The sequence below is a fragment of the Cyanistes caeruleus genome, unplaced genomic scaffold, assembly GCF_971803275.1.
Source record: "Cyanistes caeruleus unplaced genomic scaffold, bCyaCae1.hap1.1 HAP1_SCAFFOLD_65, whole genome shotgun sequence".
In the NCBI taxonomy this organism is placed as follows: domain Eukaryota; kingdom Metazoa; phylum Chordata; class Aves; order Passeriformes; family Paridae; genus Cyanistes; species Cyanistes caeruleus.
The window spans coordinates 1075155-1089815 of NW_028255884.1; the positions used below are offsets into that span (position 1 = coordinate 1075155).

At 55.2% G+C, this 14661-nt stretch overlaps 1 protein-coding gene across 1 annotated transcript; it reads right to left on the reverse strand.

Annotated features, from left to right (window-relative positions):
• Window positions 1–456: 456 nt before the first annotated feature.
• LOC147647122 (serine/threonine-protein kinase pim-1-like) lies at window positions 457–10645 on the reverse strand. The gene is made up of 3 exons (XM_086872408.1): window positions 10553–10645; window positions 9790–10156; window positions 457–461 (listed from the first exon to the last, which is right to left on the reverse strand). Exons 1-3 carry the CDS (start codon window positions 10643–10645, stop codon window positions 457–459), a joined length of 465 nt encoding a protein of 154 aa, XP_086728534.1.
• Between the last annotated feature and the right edge of the window lie 4016 nt (window positions 10646–14661).

Below are 14661 nucleotides of genomic sequence, written 5' to 3' on the forward strand. Positions count from 1 at the left end.
TCACCTCAGCCTGCTGTCACCCCACAGGCTGCTGTGACCTCATGGCCAGGGTGGAATTGTGTGGGGAGTGGGATCTGCCTTCTTCACTAGGGAGCTCATCCTGCCCAGCAGCTCTGTCCAAGGGCTATGACAGGGTCCCAGCCCAGCTGATCCCACAGGCTGGGGGATGAAGGGATGGAGAACAGCCCTGCTGAGAAGGACTTGTGGCTGCTACAAGGTGAGAGGCTGGACATAAGCCAGCCACGTGCCTCCAAAGGAGGGTGCCCAGCAGTTTGAAGGAGGTGATTCCACCACCCCTCTGCTCTGGTGCGAGCCCACCTGGAGTACTGCATCCACCTCTGGGTGCCCAGCACAGGAAGGACATGGTCCTGTTGGAGCTGGTCCAGAGGAGGGACAAAATGCTCTGAGGGCTGGAGCCCCTCTGCTTTGGAGACAGGCTGGGATAGCTGGGGGTGTTCAGCCTGGAAGGGAGAAGGCTCCACGGAGACCTGATTGCTCCCTTTCAGTACTTTAAGGGGGCTTATAAAAACGATGGGACAGAATTTTTAGTAGGTCCCATTGTGACAAGACTGAGGGGGAATGTTTTCAATCTAAAAGATGGTAGATTCAGACTAGACATAAAAAAGGTGTTTTATACACTGTGGGTTTTGAAACCCTGGCACAGGTTGCCCAGAGAGGTGGGCATCCATCCCTGCTGACATTCAAGCTCCTGCTCTGAGCAACCTGATCTAAAGGTGTCCCTGCTCTCTGCACTAGATGGCCTTTAAATGTCCAAGCCAAGCCATTCTATGTTCCTGTGCACCAGCAAAGCAGTGCTGGAATAATGCTGGGGTGATGATGCTGGCACCTGTGTTTTGGTAGTTGTGCCATTTAGCTGTTGGCCAAGAGAGGATTGATGAGCTGCACAGTGAAGTCTGCAGAGAACAGTGTGCTCAGGGAGAAACAGGAGAGGAACACGGCTTCCAGTTCAGATAAATGCCAGCATTTTGCTGCCCATTCTTTGTTAAGAAATAAAGGAATGTCCTGAAGATCCCTTTAATGTGTGTGCACTATTGGCTGTATCAGTACTTGTGTTCTGTAAAACAGGTGAGCTGATACAGCTTCTTGCCCCATTTATCACTGGATAAAACCCAAATACTGCATTGCTCCATGTCTCCTTTCTTCCAAGCAAAGGCAGATTTTGTTCATTCTTGAGTGGGACATATACATCTGTTGACAAGCAAATTCTTCTTGCCATTCACACAATGTTGATTTGCTCTAATCAGATTGTAATTAGGATCTACCTCTCATTGTAATTAAGGCTGATGGATTGTGAGGCGAAGTGTTGCATAATTTGCCCTGGAGAGAGTTTTTCTCTAATTCAATGACATTTGAAGACAGGTGTAGCCTACCATACTTGTGGCATTAGTCTCTCGCTCTGTCCTTTCCTCTCACCCAAGGGGAGGATGGAGGTCTGCAGGTCTCATCTGTGCACAGAAAGAGTTCATATCTCACCCAGACCTGCAGATGCTCATGATGGTTTCTGCCGGGCAGTGGCCGAAGCAGTCACGGTGATGGATTTCAGGCAGCGCTGGGGCTGTGCCAAGATCTCAGGGGGCCCGGCCAGAGCAGTCGTGGCTGTTCTGCCCACATGGCTGGTCCCAGGCCCCTGCTCCCTTCAATCCCAGCTGCGGGCCGATGGCTTCCCCTCCCTGTGCCCGGCAGCCGCTGGGGCCGCGCGGGCCGTGGTGAAGGGGCCTGGCCCAGCCCAGAGCCGCTCCCGGGGCCTGGCGGAGCCCGGCTCGGTGCAGGCCAGGCTGGAGCAGGGCCGGCCTGACCAGCACCCAGTTAACTCTTCACTGCTGGAAACAACAGAGAGCTTTCCTGGGCTTGCCTGTCTTTAAAATGTGGATTTCACACAGGAGGATACAGCTTCTAAATGGTTTAATAGGTTGTCAGTTCTCAGAGCCAGCCAGCTGTTGGTTTTGCTAAGCACAGAGGAAGCTCTTAGCAGCTCCCTCCTAGAAAAAGTCATTTGCATGGGTGGCTTCTTCCCTCCTCACCAAGTATCAACTAATACAAAACCAGCACAGACACTCAGGGTGTAATAGGAAGCAATTTTGAAGCAATTGTTTTAAAGCAAAATCAGTTATTAAGCACAGATTGATGTCACTCCCCCAGACCACTGGAGACGGACAGTGACTCTGTCACCTCCCCCCTGGCCAGCCCATTCCAATTCCCAATCAGCCTTTCTGGGAAGAACTCCTTCCTATTGTCCAGCCTAAACCTGCCCTGGTGCAGCTCAAGGCTGTGTCTCCTTGTCCTGCCCTCCAGCAGATCCCCACTCGCAGCCAGCTTGGTGTCATCTGCAATTTGTGAGTGCTGGACTCGACCCCCTCAGCCAGACCCTCAGTGAAGATATTAACCAGGCCTGGGCCCAGCACAGATCCCTGGGGACACCACCAGGGACTGGACACCAGCTGGATGCAGCACCATCCCCACCACTCTCTGGGCCCGGCCTCCAGCCAGTTCTGCAGCCAGCAAAGAGTGCTCCTGTCCAAGCCGTGGGCTGCAGCTTTTCCAGGGAATGCTGCGCCTCTCCGTGTCCAAGGCCTTGCTCAAGTCCAGCTCGACACATCCAGAGCCTTTCCCGCACCCACCAGGCGGGTCAGCTGGTTATAAAAGGAGATCAGGTTGGTCAGGCAGGACCTGCCCCTCCTAAAGCCACGCTGGCTGGGTCTGAGCCCTGCGCCATCCTGGAGGTGCCGTGTGATGGCACTCAAGGGGATCTGTTCCAAACCCTCACCAGGCACCGAGCTCAGGCTGACAGGCCTGCAGTTCCCCAGAGCCTCCTGCCAGCCCTTCTTGGGGATGGGCTCACACTGGCACCTCCAGTCCTCTGGGACCTCCCCAGTGAGCCAGGACTGATGAGGAGAAATGATGGAGAGCAGCTTGGGGAGCTCATCCACCAGCTCCCTCATCCCCCTAGCATGGATCCGATCCCATCCCATCCACCTGTGAGCATCTGAGTGGCTCAGCAGGTCTCTGACTGCTTCCTCCTGGATTACAGGGGGCTCTTCTGCTCCCTGTCCTCATCTACCAGCTCAGGAGAACACTTGTCCTGAGGAAATCCTGTCTTGATGTTGAAAATTGAGGCAAAGAAGGGGTTAAGTACCTCAGCCTTTTCCTCATCTTTGGTAACCATATCCCTCCCAATAAGGAATGGAGGTTGTCCATAGCCTTCCTTTTGCCATTAATGTATTTATAAAAACATTTTTATTATCCTTCACAGAAGCAGCCATGTTAAGCTCTAATTGAACTTTCACCTCTCTACTTTTCTTTCTGCATGACCTAATGACATCCTTAAACATTTCCTGAGTTGCCCGCCCCTCTGTGCAAAGGTGATGCACTCTCATCTTTTCCCTGAGTTCCTCCAAAAGCTCCCTGCCCACCTAGGTTGATCATTTTCCTCACTGGCTCATTTTCTGTCACAGGGGGACAGGCTGTTCCTGCTCCTTCAAGACTTTTTTCTTGAAGTGTGTCCATCCTTCCTGGAATCCTTTGTTTTAAAAGGCTCTTTCCCTTAAAAAACTCAGTAACTGATTTGGTACTCCCCAAATCTGCAACCTTAATTGGCTGAAGTCTGCTCTTCCTAAGTCCAGTGTAGGAGTTTTGTTGATGCCCCTCCTTCTTTCACAGAATATTTCAAAACTCAATGATTTCATGGTCACTGTACCCCAGGCAGCCTCCAACCACCACATCCCCCAGCAGCTCTTCTCTGTCTGTGAACAGCAGGAGACACAGCTTTCCTTGGCAGTGGGAAGAGAAGGAAACCTCCCCAAAGTGCAGCTTGGCAGGTTCAGCCTGGTGGGGAGGAGAAAGAAAAGTCTCTGCCAGGGTAGAATTTTGGTGCAGGAGGTGTCCCAGCGTGAGACTGGACCATGCCATGGCTGAGTGTGCCAGGAGCCGGCAGTCAGTGGGGCCCAGGGATGCTCCAAGGGACTTGGAGTTTTGTTTCTGACTCCTTGAGCAGCTGCTTCAACCTTCTCTCAGTGCCTGAGGGTGCTGGACTCAGCCCCAAATGCACCCTGGGGTTCATTAAAATACAGAAAGCCTCAGGGGCTCTTTCTCTTCCTTCCACTGTCTTCAAGTCCAAGGCTTGTGCAGCTGCTTGGAGTCAGTTTGGAGTTCTGTTGAGGAGGAAGATTTGAAAATCCACCACTTTTTTTTATTTTTTTATTTTTTTTAAATCAAGGGTGTATTTTTTTATTTTCTAGTTGAGAGAAGAGGTGACAGAAGCATTCCCCAAGTGATCCTGATGCTGAATGTCTCCTGAGGAGGTCTGGTCACAGAGAAGAATGAGCCCCTTGTGGGCTGCCCCTGTTTGGACAACCTGCTCCTCACCCCGAGCCTCAGCATGTCTGACATCGCCCACCTGTGACTGACATCCCAAAGCATTGAGAACATTTATCAACTTTTCTTTATCATTAAAATCTGATTCATTAATAAAAATAAAATTTTACTTTTTATAATAATTCTGTATTTTTATAACCTAATTTTTATATTTATATGAAAGAATTTATACATTTTTAGCAACTAAAAACATTATTGGTCTTTGTTTCTAAATACCAAAATTCCTTTCATAAATTAATTAACCACTATTTCTCCCTCTTTATGCTAATTACACCTATTTTTAATCCTTAGATTATCATTATTAAAATCTCCTCAGACAGGGTAAAAGGAGCAAGTTTGAGGTCCATGGAGATTTTTCTGAGGAACATTTGGGGCAGTTTTGGGTCTGGGGAGGGAATTTAGAGAGAACTTGGGGATCTGGAGGACACTTGGGGAGCCGGGTGGGCACTTGGAGGGGGACTTGGGGATTCTGTGGGACAATTCGGGGTCAGGGGGAACACCTGGGGGTCCAGGGGGGCACTTGGAGGTCAGGGAGGGGAATCTGGGGGCCCTTCGGGGTCCGGGCGGGCACTTGGGGGGCTGTAACGGGGCTCTCTGGGCCGCGGGGGATGATGGGAGTTTTAGGCGCCGGTATAATGAGGCTTAATGGGGCCACGGAGCATGACGGGAGTTGTAGGCGCAGCTCCAATAGGTTCCCGTAAGGCGCGGGGCATGACGGGAGATGAAGTCCCGCCCGGAATAGCGCTCTATGGGCGCCGCGGAGCATGATGGGAGCTGTAGTCCCGGAAGTGGCTCGGAAGGCGCGTTCGGCGGTGTGGGGAAGCGCTTGGAGAAGACTTCTGCGTCCGAGTCGTGGCTGCAGGTGCTCGGGGCGAATGTATAGGGCTCGGGAGCACTTGGGGGGAACCTGGGGAGCTGTAACCGGGCTCTTTAGGGTGCGGGGCACGGCAGGAGGTTTGGGCGCGGAGCTGTGTTGTGGGATGATGGGAGATGAATTCCCAGCAGTGGCTGGAAGGGGAATCTGTGGGGTCGGGAGCATTCAGGGATCCAGGGACGCTTTGGGGGGTCCCGAACGGGCGCTGAGGGGGCACTCGGGGATCCTGAAGGGTCTGGGGGACACATGGGACCTATGGGGGGCGATCCCGGGGTTCTGGGGAGTGCAGGGCATATTCCCAGTTCCTCACAACCTGGTCTCAATTGCCCCCTGGAGGCTCCTACTCACTGCCAGTCTGATCCCAGTATGATCCCAGTATGATGTCAGTACACAGCCAGTGCAATCTCAGCCACTGCCAGGATGATCCCAGTACAAACCAGTCCCTGCCAGTGCTGCCACTCCTGGGATCCCCCAGCGCTCTCTGTGTTCCCCCCTCCCACATCTCCCCAGAGGAGCCCCAAGGGCTGGCAGTCCCCAGCCAGGGTCCCCAGCCAGCCCCAGGTTGGATCTGCAGCCCCCAATTTTCCCAGTTTCCCTCTCCTTTTCCCCGGCCGGGTTCCCCCCGTCCCCAGCGGGTGGGAGCAGCGGAGAGCCCCGCGCTGCCCATCCCGACCTGTCCCGGCTCCATCCCCGCTCCTGCCGTGGGCTGTGAGGGGTTTGGGAACGGGGCACCGAGGGTGTCACTGCTCCTGGGGGAGGAGGAGGAGGGATGGAAGAGGAGGGATGAAGAAGGAGAGAGAGAAAGGATGGAAGTAGGAGAAGGAAGTGGGGTTAGGGAGGAAGAGGAGGAGGAAGGATGGAAGGGGAAGAGAGGGAGGAAGAGGAGGGACAAAGGAGGATCACGGAAAGGAGAAGGAACCACAAGGTTGAGCACTCCTTGAATTCATAGCCCCCTCCTGTGGGATCATCACCCACCATCCCACAGGTGATGGGGGAGTGGGAGCTTTGCCCGGATATCCTGGGGGGGTCCCTGGGTTGGGTTTATTTTGCGGCGGGGGGATGTTTGGAGAATGTGGAACTGCAATGCTGAGTGGAAAATCCTACCTGGGGGGACATTGGGGGGGTCTCACCATCCCTAAGTGGGGAAATGGAAACAGGGGGAACTTTTCGGATTCCTGGCACTCCCAGCAGCCTGGGGATGGTAGGGACCGAGCAGACAGGTTGTCCCCAGTACAAGCTTGACTCCCGGCAGCTGGGACAGGCGGGAACCCTTGAACCTTCTCTCCTTGAAGACAGGGGAGACTAGAGATGGGGAACTCCTGGGAGGCATTTTCAGAGCTGAATCTTGGTGTTTTTTGGAGGTTTTATGGACCCCAGATGTCTGGTGACTTCTAGAGATGAGCTTGGACAGAGGGACCTTCAAACTCAATGTCCTCATCCCTTGTATTTCCCCAAACCAGGATTTCCCATTCCCAAACCTTGGCTGGATGGTGAAGGAGGCTGTGAGGAAGATGCCCCAGGACACCCAGGCAGGTGAGGAGGAAGTCAGTGCCCCTTTCTCCCTCTCTCCTGCTCCATCTCCCAGCCCAGCAGGGCCCCTGGCTGCAGGACAACCCCGCTGCCGACGCCGTCCTGCCGGGGACGCACTGGGGGGATCTCCTTCCCCTTCCCTCTGGCACGGAGGCAAATCCCATCCTCTCCTTGTCCTTCGTCCCCCAGACAAGGAGCTGAGGATGGAGACCAGGGAGGACAAATCCCCACAGCAGAACCTCATGGAAGAGGCCGTTTTGAGCAGCTCCACGGCACAGGAATCCAATGGGGAGGAAAATCCCCAGAGATCCCGCAGGAGGAGGGGCTCCAAACCCATCCCAGGGTGCTCTGAGGAGGAAAGACCCACCCTGTACCGGGAAGGCGACCGGAGATCCAGCCAGGGCTCTGAGCTGGTGGTCCATGAGCAGCTTCAGGATGGGGAGAAGCCCTACAAGTGCTTGGAGTGTGGGAAGAGCTTCAGCCAGAGCAACAGCCTGATCTGCCACCAGATGATCCACACTGGGGAATGGGCCTACGAGTGTGGGGAATGTGGGAAGAGCTTCAGCCACAGCTCCAGCCTCAACACCCACAAACGCCTCCACACTGGGGCGACACCCTACGAGTGTCCCCTGTGTGGGAAGAGCTTCACCTGGAGATCTAGCTTGACCCAACACCAACGGCAGCACCAGTAAGGGAAGCTCTGCAAATGCCCCAAAGTACAGGAAGAGCTTTGTGCACTGCTCCAGCTTCATCCCCCCTTGGAAAATTCAAGTTTGGCAGAGACCTGGTGATCCATGTTCCCTGTGATCCATGCTGGGGAGACACCTGTACCTTTTCCTGCCTATGGCAATGACATGATGTGGGATCAAAGAACGTGAAGGTCTGGCCATGGCCCTTTTGTTATATTTAATCCCATCTCAGGTCATTGCCAGAGGCAGGTGTTGGGGGTTAGGTGTCTTTTTTTTTTTTAATTCTGGATTGCCTGTGGAATTTTTACCCATTAGTTGTGGGGACAGCCTAACTGTGGGTACTTGGTGGGTGCTTGACAAAAGACAAAGAGTTTGGCCGGGCCCAGGGAGGGAAGCGGGGCAGGAAAAGAGGAGAGCGGGGACAGTTTGGGGGGCTTTCTTCAGCTTCAGAGAAGGACACTTTGGGTGCAGAGATGCTGCGGTGGGCACAAGAGAATTTCACCATCACTCACACGGAGCTGCTGCTGCTTCTCCTTCTCCCCTCTTTGTTGGTGGCCTCGCACCCCCTGTCCTGCCGGGACGTGTGGCAGTGCCAGGCACCGCCGCGGAGCTGCTGATCCACCTCAGCCACCGGCCCAGGATCTCAGCTCATCCCTGCTGTTCCAGCTGAGTGTTCCTCAGAGCCCTGCAGGAGCACCGGGACTGCCCGCCCGAGGGGGTTTGTGAAACAAAGCCTCTCCTCCATCCCGTCTCAGCCAAGAAAGCTGTCACGGGCCCCCTGGTTCTGTTTTCTTGTTAATGCTGAAGTTATTGTTGTTTGTTTGCCTGGTTATAAATACTAATAACGAACTGTTATTCCTATCCTCAGATCTCTGCCTGAAAGCCCCTTGATTTCAGAATTATAATAATTCAAAGGGAGGGGGTCTACGTTTTCATTCCAGGGGAGGCCCCTGCCCTCCCTAGCAGACACCTGTCTTCCAAAACAAAGACAGATGGGGAGTTTCTCCATCCTCCTTACCCTTGTGGGGCCAGCAGTGCTCTTGGTTCCTCATGCTCTTTTTGTGGGGCCTTTTGTGTCTGTGCCCCTCCGACTTAGGGGGACAGGGGATATTTTCTGCCCCCTTTCTGCTTCTGGGAAGCCTGTGCGGGCTCTTTGTCCCACTCTGATTTGGGGGGTGCCAGTGTTGTCACCATCCCGGCAGCCCCCGGCTGCTCTTTGTCCTTTGCCAGGCCAGGGGTGTTCTCTGTCCCCTTGCAATTTGTGGGGCTGGCACAGGCACAATTCCCCTCCTCTTTGGGGGGGCTGGCAGTCTCCTCTTCCCCCTCTGACTTGGGGGATGCTCTGGGCTACATCCATCTCTTAGTTTGGGGGGGGCAGGTATTTATCTCCCTTCAGTTTGGGGGGCCCGGGGATAGTCTCCATCCTCCTCCAGTTTTGAGGGGCCTGGGAGTAGTCTCTGTCTCCCACCGATTTGGGGGGACTGGTGCAGGCTCCACCCCCCTCTGATTTTGACGGACAACCTGGAGGAAAGGCACCAAAATCTTGACAAAGGCTGAAGAGAACACTCTGATTACCCCTTTTGCCAAGAGGTTCCCTTAGCTGAAGTTGCTAACCAGGACAAGACTTCGAGGCCCGCAGTGGGTTTTGGGTTGTTTTATTTCCTGGGCCCTCAGTCCTGCGTGGGACACGGGAACTGGGTGCTGCAGAGGCTGCACCAAGGCATCAGAAATGGCCACCCAACACCCAAGGGTGGTAGAAGATCTGCTCCAGCACCGGCCGGTCCATGGGGTGCTTGGACAAACAGCAGCGGATCAGATGTTGGCACTCTGGGGAGAGAAGGCAGAAAGCGGCGCTCACTTGCAGAAGGCTCCTGCCCAGCTGCTCCCGGCGCCTGCAGAAGCCGGGCCACGCTGCGTGTGCTGGGAGCTGCCCTTGGCGGGAGAGCGGCACGGCAGGACAAGCGTCCCCTCCTTCAGCCAAGCGTGCCACACCCAGCCTGCCACGGGCCACCTGCTGCAGCCGGCCCTTGAGGATACATGGACGTCCCGCGCAGCTGCGGGAGGGCCGGGCTGGGCTGCGCGGTGCCACCTGCCAAAGCCTGCCTGCTTCAGGCCGTGTACCAACCTGGAGAGACCTCCTGTGGGAAGAAGAGCTGCCCCAACACGGTGTCACACTCGTTCTCGAAGGGCAGGAACCCGCACACCATCTCCAACAGCCGGCTGAATGCCGCACCCCACGGCCCAGGAGGGAATGGGGCTGTGCAGTGCCTGGCACTGGGAGCAGAGCCCACGCTCTGGGCTCACCGGCAAACTGTGTGCAGGCCCACTCCTGCAAGAAGATGGTGCAACCGAAGTCCATCAGCTTCATCTCGCCAGTCTCCAGGTTGACAAGGAGGTTCTCTGGCTTGATGTCCTGGTGCGGGACACCGCAGGTGGTGCAGTGCCACATGGCCTCCAGCACCTGCCAGAAAAGCCAGCGTGCCGCCTCCTCGCTCAGGAACTCTTGCTCCAGCAGGACGTGCAAGAGATCCCGAGATTGCTCCGGATGCTCCATCACCAGCACAAAGCTGCTGGGCAGCTGGAGCCAGTCGAGGAGCTGGATGATTCTGCGGCAGCCAAAGCCCACCTTCTCCATCAGCACGATCTCCGTTGGACCACAGGTGCCGTCGGGCTGTGAGGAGAAGACAATGCCTCCATCACAGGGCCTGATGCTGCCAGGAACCCCCCGAGTGCCTGCCAGTGCAGCGGTCACAGCCAACACTGGTCACCTTGCTCTGACCTGCTTCTAGGCTGCTCTCAGAAGCCCTGGCCTGGCCTGGGAATGTCCCTCCAGAGCCCCATGGCAGCCTCAGACAGCTCCTCAGGTCTCACCTGCTGGTACAGAAGCTTTGTTGGTAGTCGGTGGCTGTATGGGAGCAGCTTCCTGGAGATGGAGGAAACTCCCTGGTCCCTTGGGAATTGTCTCCTCCACCAGGCACGGGCTGTTGCCAGCTGGCACGTCCAGCACCGTCACCTGGGAGCTGTGGTCCGGCAGCTGCTGGCTCCAGGACACTTGCTGCTCCTCCACCTGCTCCTGAGACGGCTCCCCTGGATCGGGCTGGGCTTCCACTTGGACCTGTGGGCTTTCCCTGGCCATGTCAGTGCTCAGGGATGCGCCCATGTTGTTGAAGTCCAAGGGTCCAAGGAAGCTGGGAGACCTGTCCCTGGGCTCTGCACCTTCTGAATGCTGACGGGTCTGGCTGAGCCTCTCCGAGGGATGGAGGCTGTCAGAGATAGCGGAGGCTCCTGGCACCATGGACGTTCTCTGACAGCCTGAGCTTCTTGCACAGATGGCGGGTCTTCTCTGCTGTGCCATCCTTGCAAGGCTTGAGGCTCTCCCAAGGATGGCCAGTCTTGCTGGGAGCAGCCTCCTGAAGGGATGGCGGCTTCTGGAGAAGCTGGGAGAGCCACAGCAGGGCAGGTGGCCTCACCTCATCAGCTTCTCCAGTTCTTTCCACAACGCCAGCCACATCCCAAAGTAGAGCGACACAGATGTCCCATTGTGTGCCCAGTGCCGGATCATCACTTCCTGCAGCTCTTGGGCCACTGCCATGCAGGGACTGCAGCTGCTGGAGCTCTCCAGAGGGCTTGCGGGAGCACCTGGCCGCCGGCGAGGGGTGGCCCCGAGGCCTGGAGAACCTGGGAGCCTCAAGGGCTGCTCGGTTCCTCCATGGGCCTCTGGGCCTAACCCTGGGGCGCTTCCTCGTCTGCCGCCTCCGTGGTTGCCAGTGGCCACCGGCCCAGCAGACAGCCACAGCGGCCAGCAGCAGGACAAGGGCAGCCATCAGGACGCCACCGTCACCCATGGCTACGGCACGTCCCATGGCGACTGCACTGGCAGCTGCGGGGGCTGGCCCGGTTTATATAGGGCTGGAGCAGTGATGTCACAGTGCTGTGGCCAGCACAGCTGTGTGACATCACGGCCCTGCATCACACCAGAGCTCAACCCCTTTGTGACATCACGGCCCTGCATCACCCCAGTCCTCACCAGTTCCACGGGAGCGTGGAAGGGGCTCCCTGTGGGCACTCGAGCACCCTCTGGAGCAGAGGAGAAGGAAGATCCTTGTCTAAATAGGACACGAGGATGAGGAGGGGTACGGTGATGGTGTCACCTCTTTGCTGGCTGAGCATGGGACATGGATTGTCCAGTCGGGGATTGCAAAATCCATGGACAGGACAAACCCTGCTCAGCAACATGGAAACCATCGGTGTGCTGTCCACTACATTCCCATGCTGAATCCGAACTTGGATTCAAATCCAGCTCTGTGCCTCTTACTGGGAATTAAATGGATCCTATCCCATTGAAAACCAGTACCTTTAATACTTTAGGGATCTCTGACTTCAGGGAATTGAGGTGCAAATAAAATGAAAGGGTATGATGGTGTTTGTGTCCAGCTAAAATTAACACTTTAATGAGAAATAAAATAAGGACAACGCCCATAAACCGTGCGCAGTATAGGGACAAACTGCAAAGACCAGGACTACGGGCAGACACAAAAATACATAGGGTAGGTCTGAGGGCAGAGTCTGAGGGCATGGGTCCAACCACAAACTGGGGTTAGAAATATGCAAAATACTGCAACAAATAACAACCAATCAGGGGAGAGAACCAGGAACATTCTAGAAACATAATCTTATAAGGGGTGAGTCGATTAACATATTAACTGCCATAAGCCCTTTCTCTTTGCCACAACTTAAACAAATGCTTCCCAAGGCTTGAACTTAATCCCTCTTTGTTTTCTGGGTGAAATTCGGCTGGCTTGGATCCCCAGCGAGGCACATTCCCATATCACATTAGTCTGTTCTTCACCCAACACTCCCTGTCCCCGTTCATTTCACACCAGCACTTCTGATCCAGAAGGATTCTCTGAGGGACACAATTAAAAGTCCCTCATGGAATGGGAGGATCCAGATTTAACAAGTGGGAAAGAGTTTAACCCCACTATCTGTTTAACTGGTCCCGAGGGTAGAGACCTGAAGGAAACTCATGACTGGATTCAGGTCATAGATCTGCAGGTGCCAAGGAGATATTAAATTATCCTCCTTGGAATTAAAGCTGGGAATTTTTCTTTCTCTGGAGCAGTAAATTAGGATGTTGATGGGCCCCCCTTCTCTGCTCACTCTGACCCTCCTGCCCCAGCCTCGCTCGGTTCCATTCACGTTCCTCCTGTCAGGGACACTCTCCACACAGATCATGGCTCGGATTCCTTGGATCCTCAGCAGTGTTTCTCCTGGATTTTAGCCAGGGCTGCCCCTGGTTTTGGGGCAGGCTGGAGCGTGTGGAGCTTTCTGCAGCCACCGTTAGGGGTGTGTGTCTCCCTTTTCCCCAGCAATTTCCTTCTGTTTTCTCCTTCCTGACGTTTCTCCTCTCCACCTCTTCCAGCTCCATGCCATGTTGACAGGAGCTCAGAAAGAGCAGGAAAACAGAAACAAGCTCCACAGTGAATTCCTGGAAGAAAAATCCATGGATGGTCGGGAGGCTGCTGAGGCTCCTTCCTGAAAATCAGGGCTGTTGGGAACACGGCACAGGGTGTCCCAGGACTTAGAGCTGGACACTGAACCCTCCTGGATCTCATTGGCACCCATCCCAGGCAGGGATGGTCCTGGATATCCTCCTGGATCTGCCCCAGGAAGGTCCCTGCTCCCTGGGGCGGGATGGGATGGGTAGAGGACAAGGAATGAAGGTCAGGAGAAGAATACAGAGATGCTTCTTGCCACTGCAGCAAGAAATTTGGTGCACTGAAAGCTCAGCTGGAGATGAAGGTGGCCAAAAATGTGAGGCACAATAAAAATTGACTTGTTAAATCCATTAATAAAAAAAAATTAAAAAATAGAAATTACATCATCCCCTTCCAGGATGTGGATGGTGCGCTGACAAACATGGACACAGACACAGTGCAGGTTTTCTAATGCATTTATTGCCTCTGTCTTCAACACTCACCCCTCCCTTCCCAGAGGAAAACACGCATTGTACCAATGGACACTGCAAAGTCCTTGAAGAGGGCAAGCCCTGCTCAGCAGAAACCAAACCACCCCAGACTGAATCACAGCATTCCCATCTTGAATCCAAACCCAGCACGTGCCAGCTCTTGGGAAGAGAGGAACCCCATGGCAGTCAAAACCAGAGCAGTGGGACAAGCATGAGCGCTCTTTGGAATATCTGGATTTATTTAGAGTGGAGGCTCTGCAGAAGTTGGTGAGCTGCTATGAGAAAACTCTTGCAGTCCTCACCAGCCATTTCAGGAGAGCTCCCCAGAGACAGAGGAACTTCACCTCCCTTTGTCTCTGGGGGATCTTCTCTGGCACAGGGTACTGGTTGTTTGAAGTTGGTGCCGCTGCAGCGTCCTGAGATCCGGGGGCTTGACACAGGTGGCAGCAGCACTCTTCCTGATGTGCTGCCACTTGCTCCTGGGGAGGATTCATTGCAAGGGGCTGAGCTCCGGTTCTGATTTCCAGGCTTTTCCAGGCCATGTTCATCTTCAGGGATGAGCCAGGGCTGTGATCCCTGAATTGGGTGGGGCCGTGATGTCACAAAGGGGCTGAGCGCTGGCGTGATGCAGGGCCGTGATGTCACACAGCTGTGCTGGCCACAGCACTGTGACATCACCACGCCAGCCCTATATAAACCAGGCCAGCCCCCGCAGCTGCCAGTGCAGTCGCCATGGGACGTGCCGTAGCCATGGGTGACGGTGGCGTCCTGATGGCTGCCCTTGTCCTGCTGCTGGCCGCTGTGGCTGTCTGCTGGGCCGGTGGCCATTGGCAACCACGGAGGCGGCAGACGAGGAAGCGCCCCAGGGTTAGGCCCAGAGGCCCATGGAGGAACCGAGCAGCCCCTGAGGCTCCCAGGTTCTCCAGGCCTCGGGCCACCCCTCGCCGGCGGCCAGGTGCTCCCGCAAGCCCTCTGGAGAGCTCCAGCAGCTGCAGTCCCTGCATGGCAGTGGCCCAAGAGCTGCAGGAAGTGATGATCCGGCACTGGGCACACAATGGGACATCTGTGCCGCTCTTCTTTGGGATGTGGCTGGCGTTGTGGAAAGAACTGGAGAAGCTGATGAGGTGAGGCCACCTGCCCTGCTGTGGCTCTCCCAGCTTCTCCAGAAGCCACCATCCCTTCAGGAGGCTGCTCTCAGCAAGACTGGC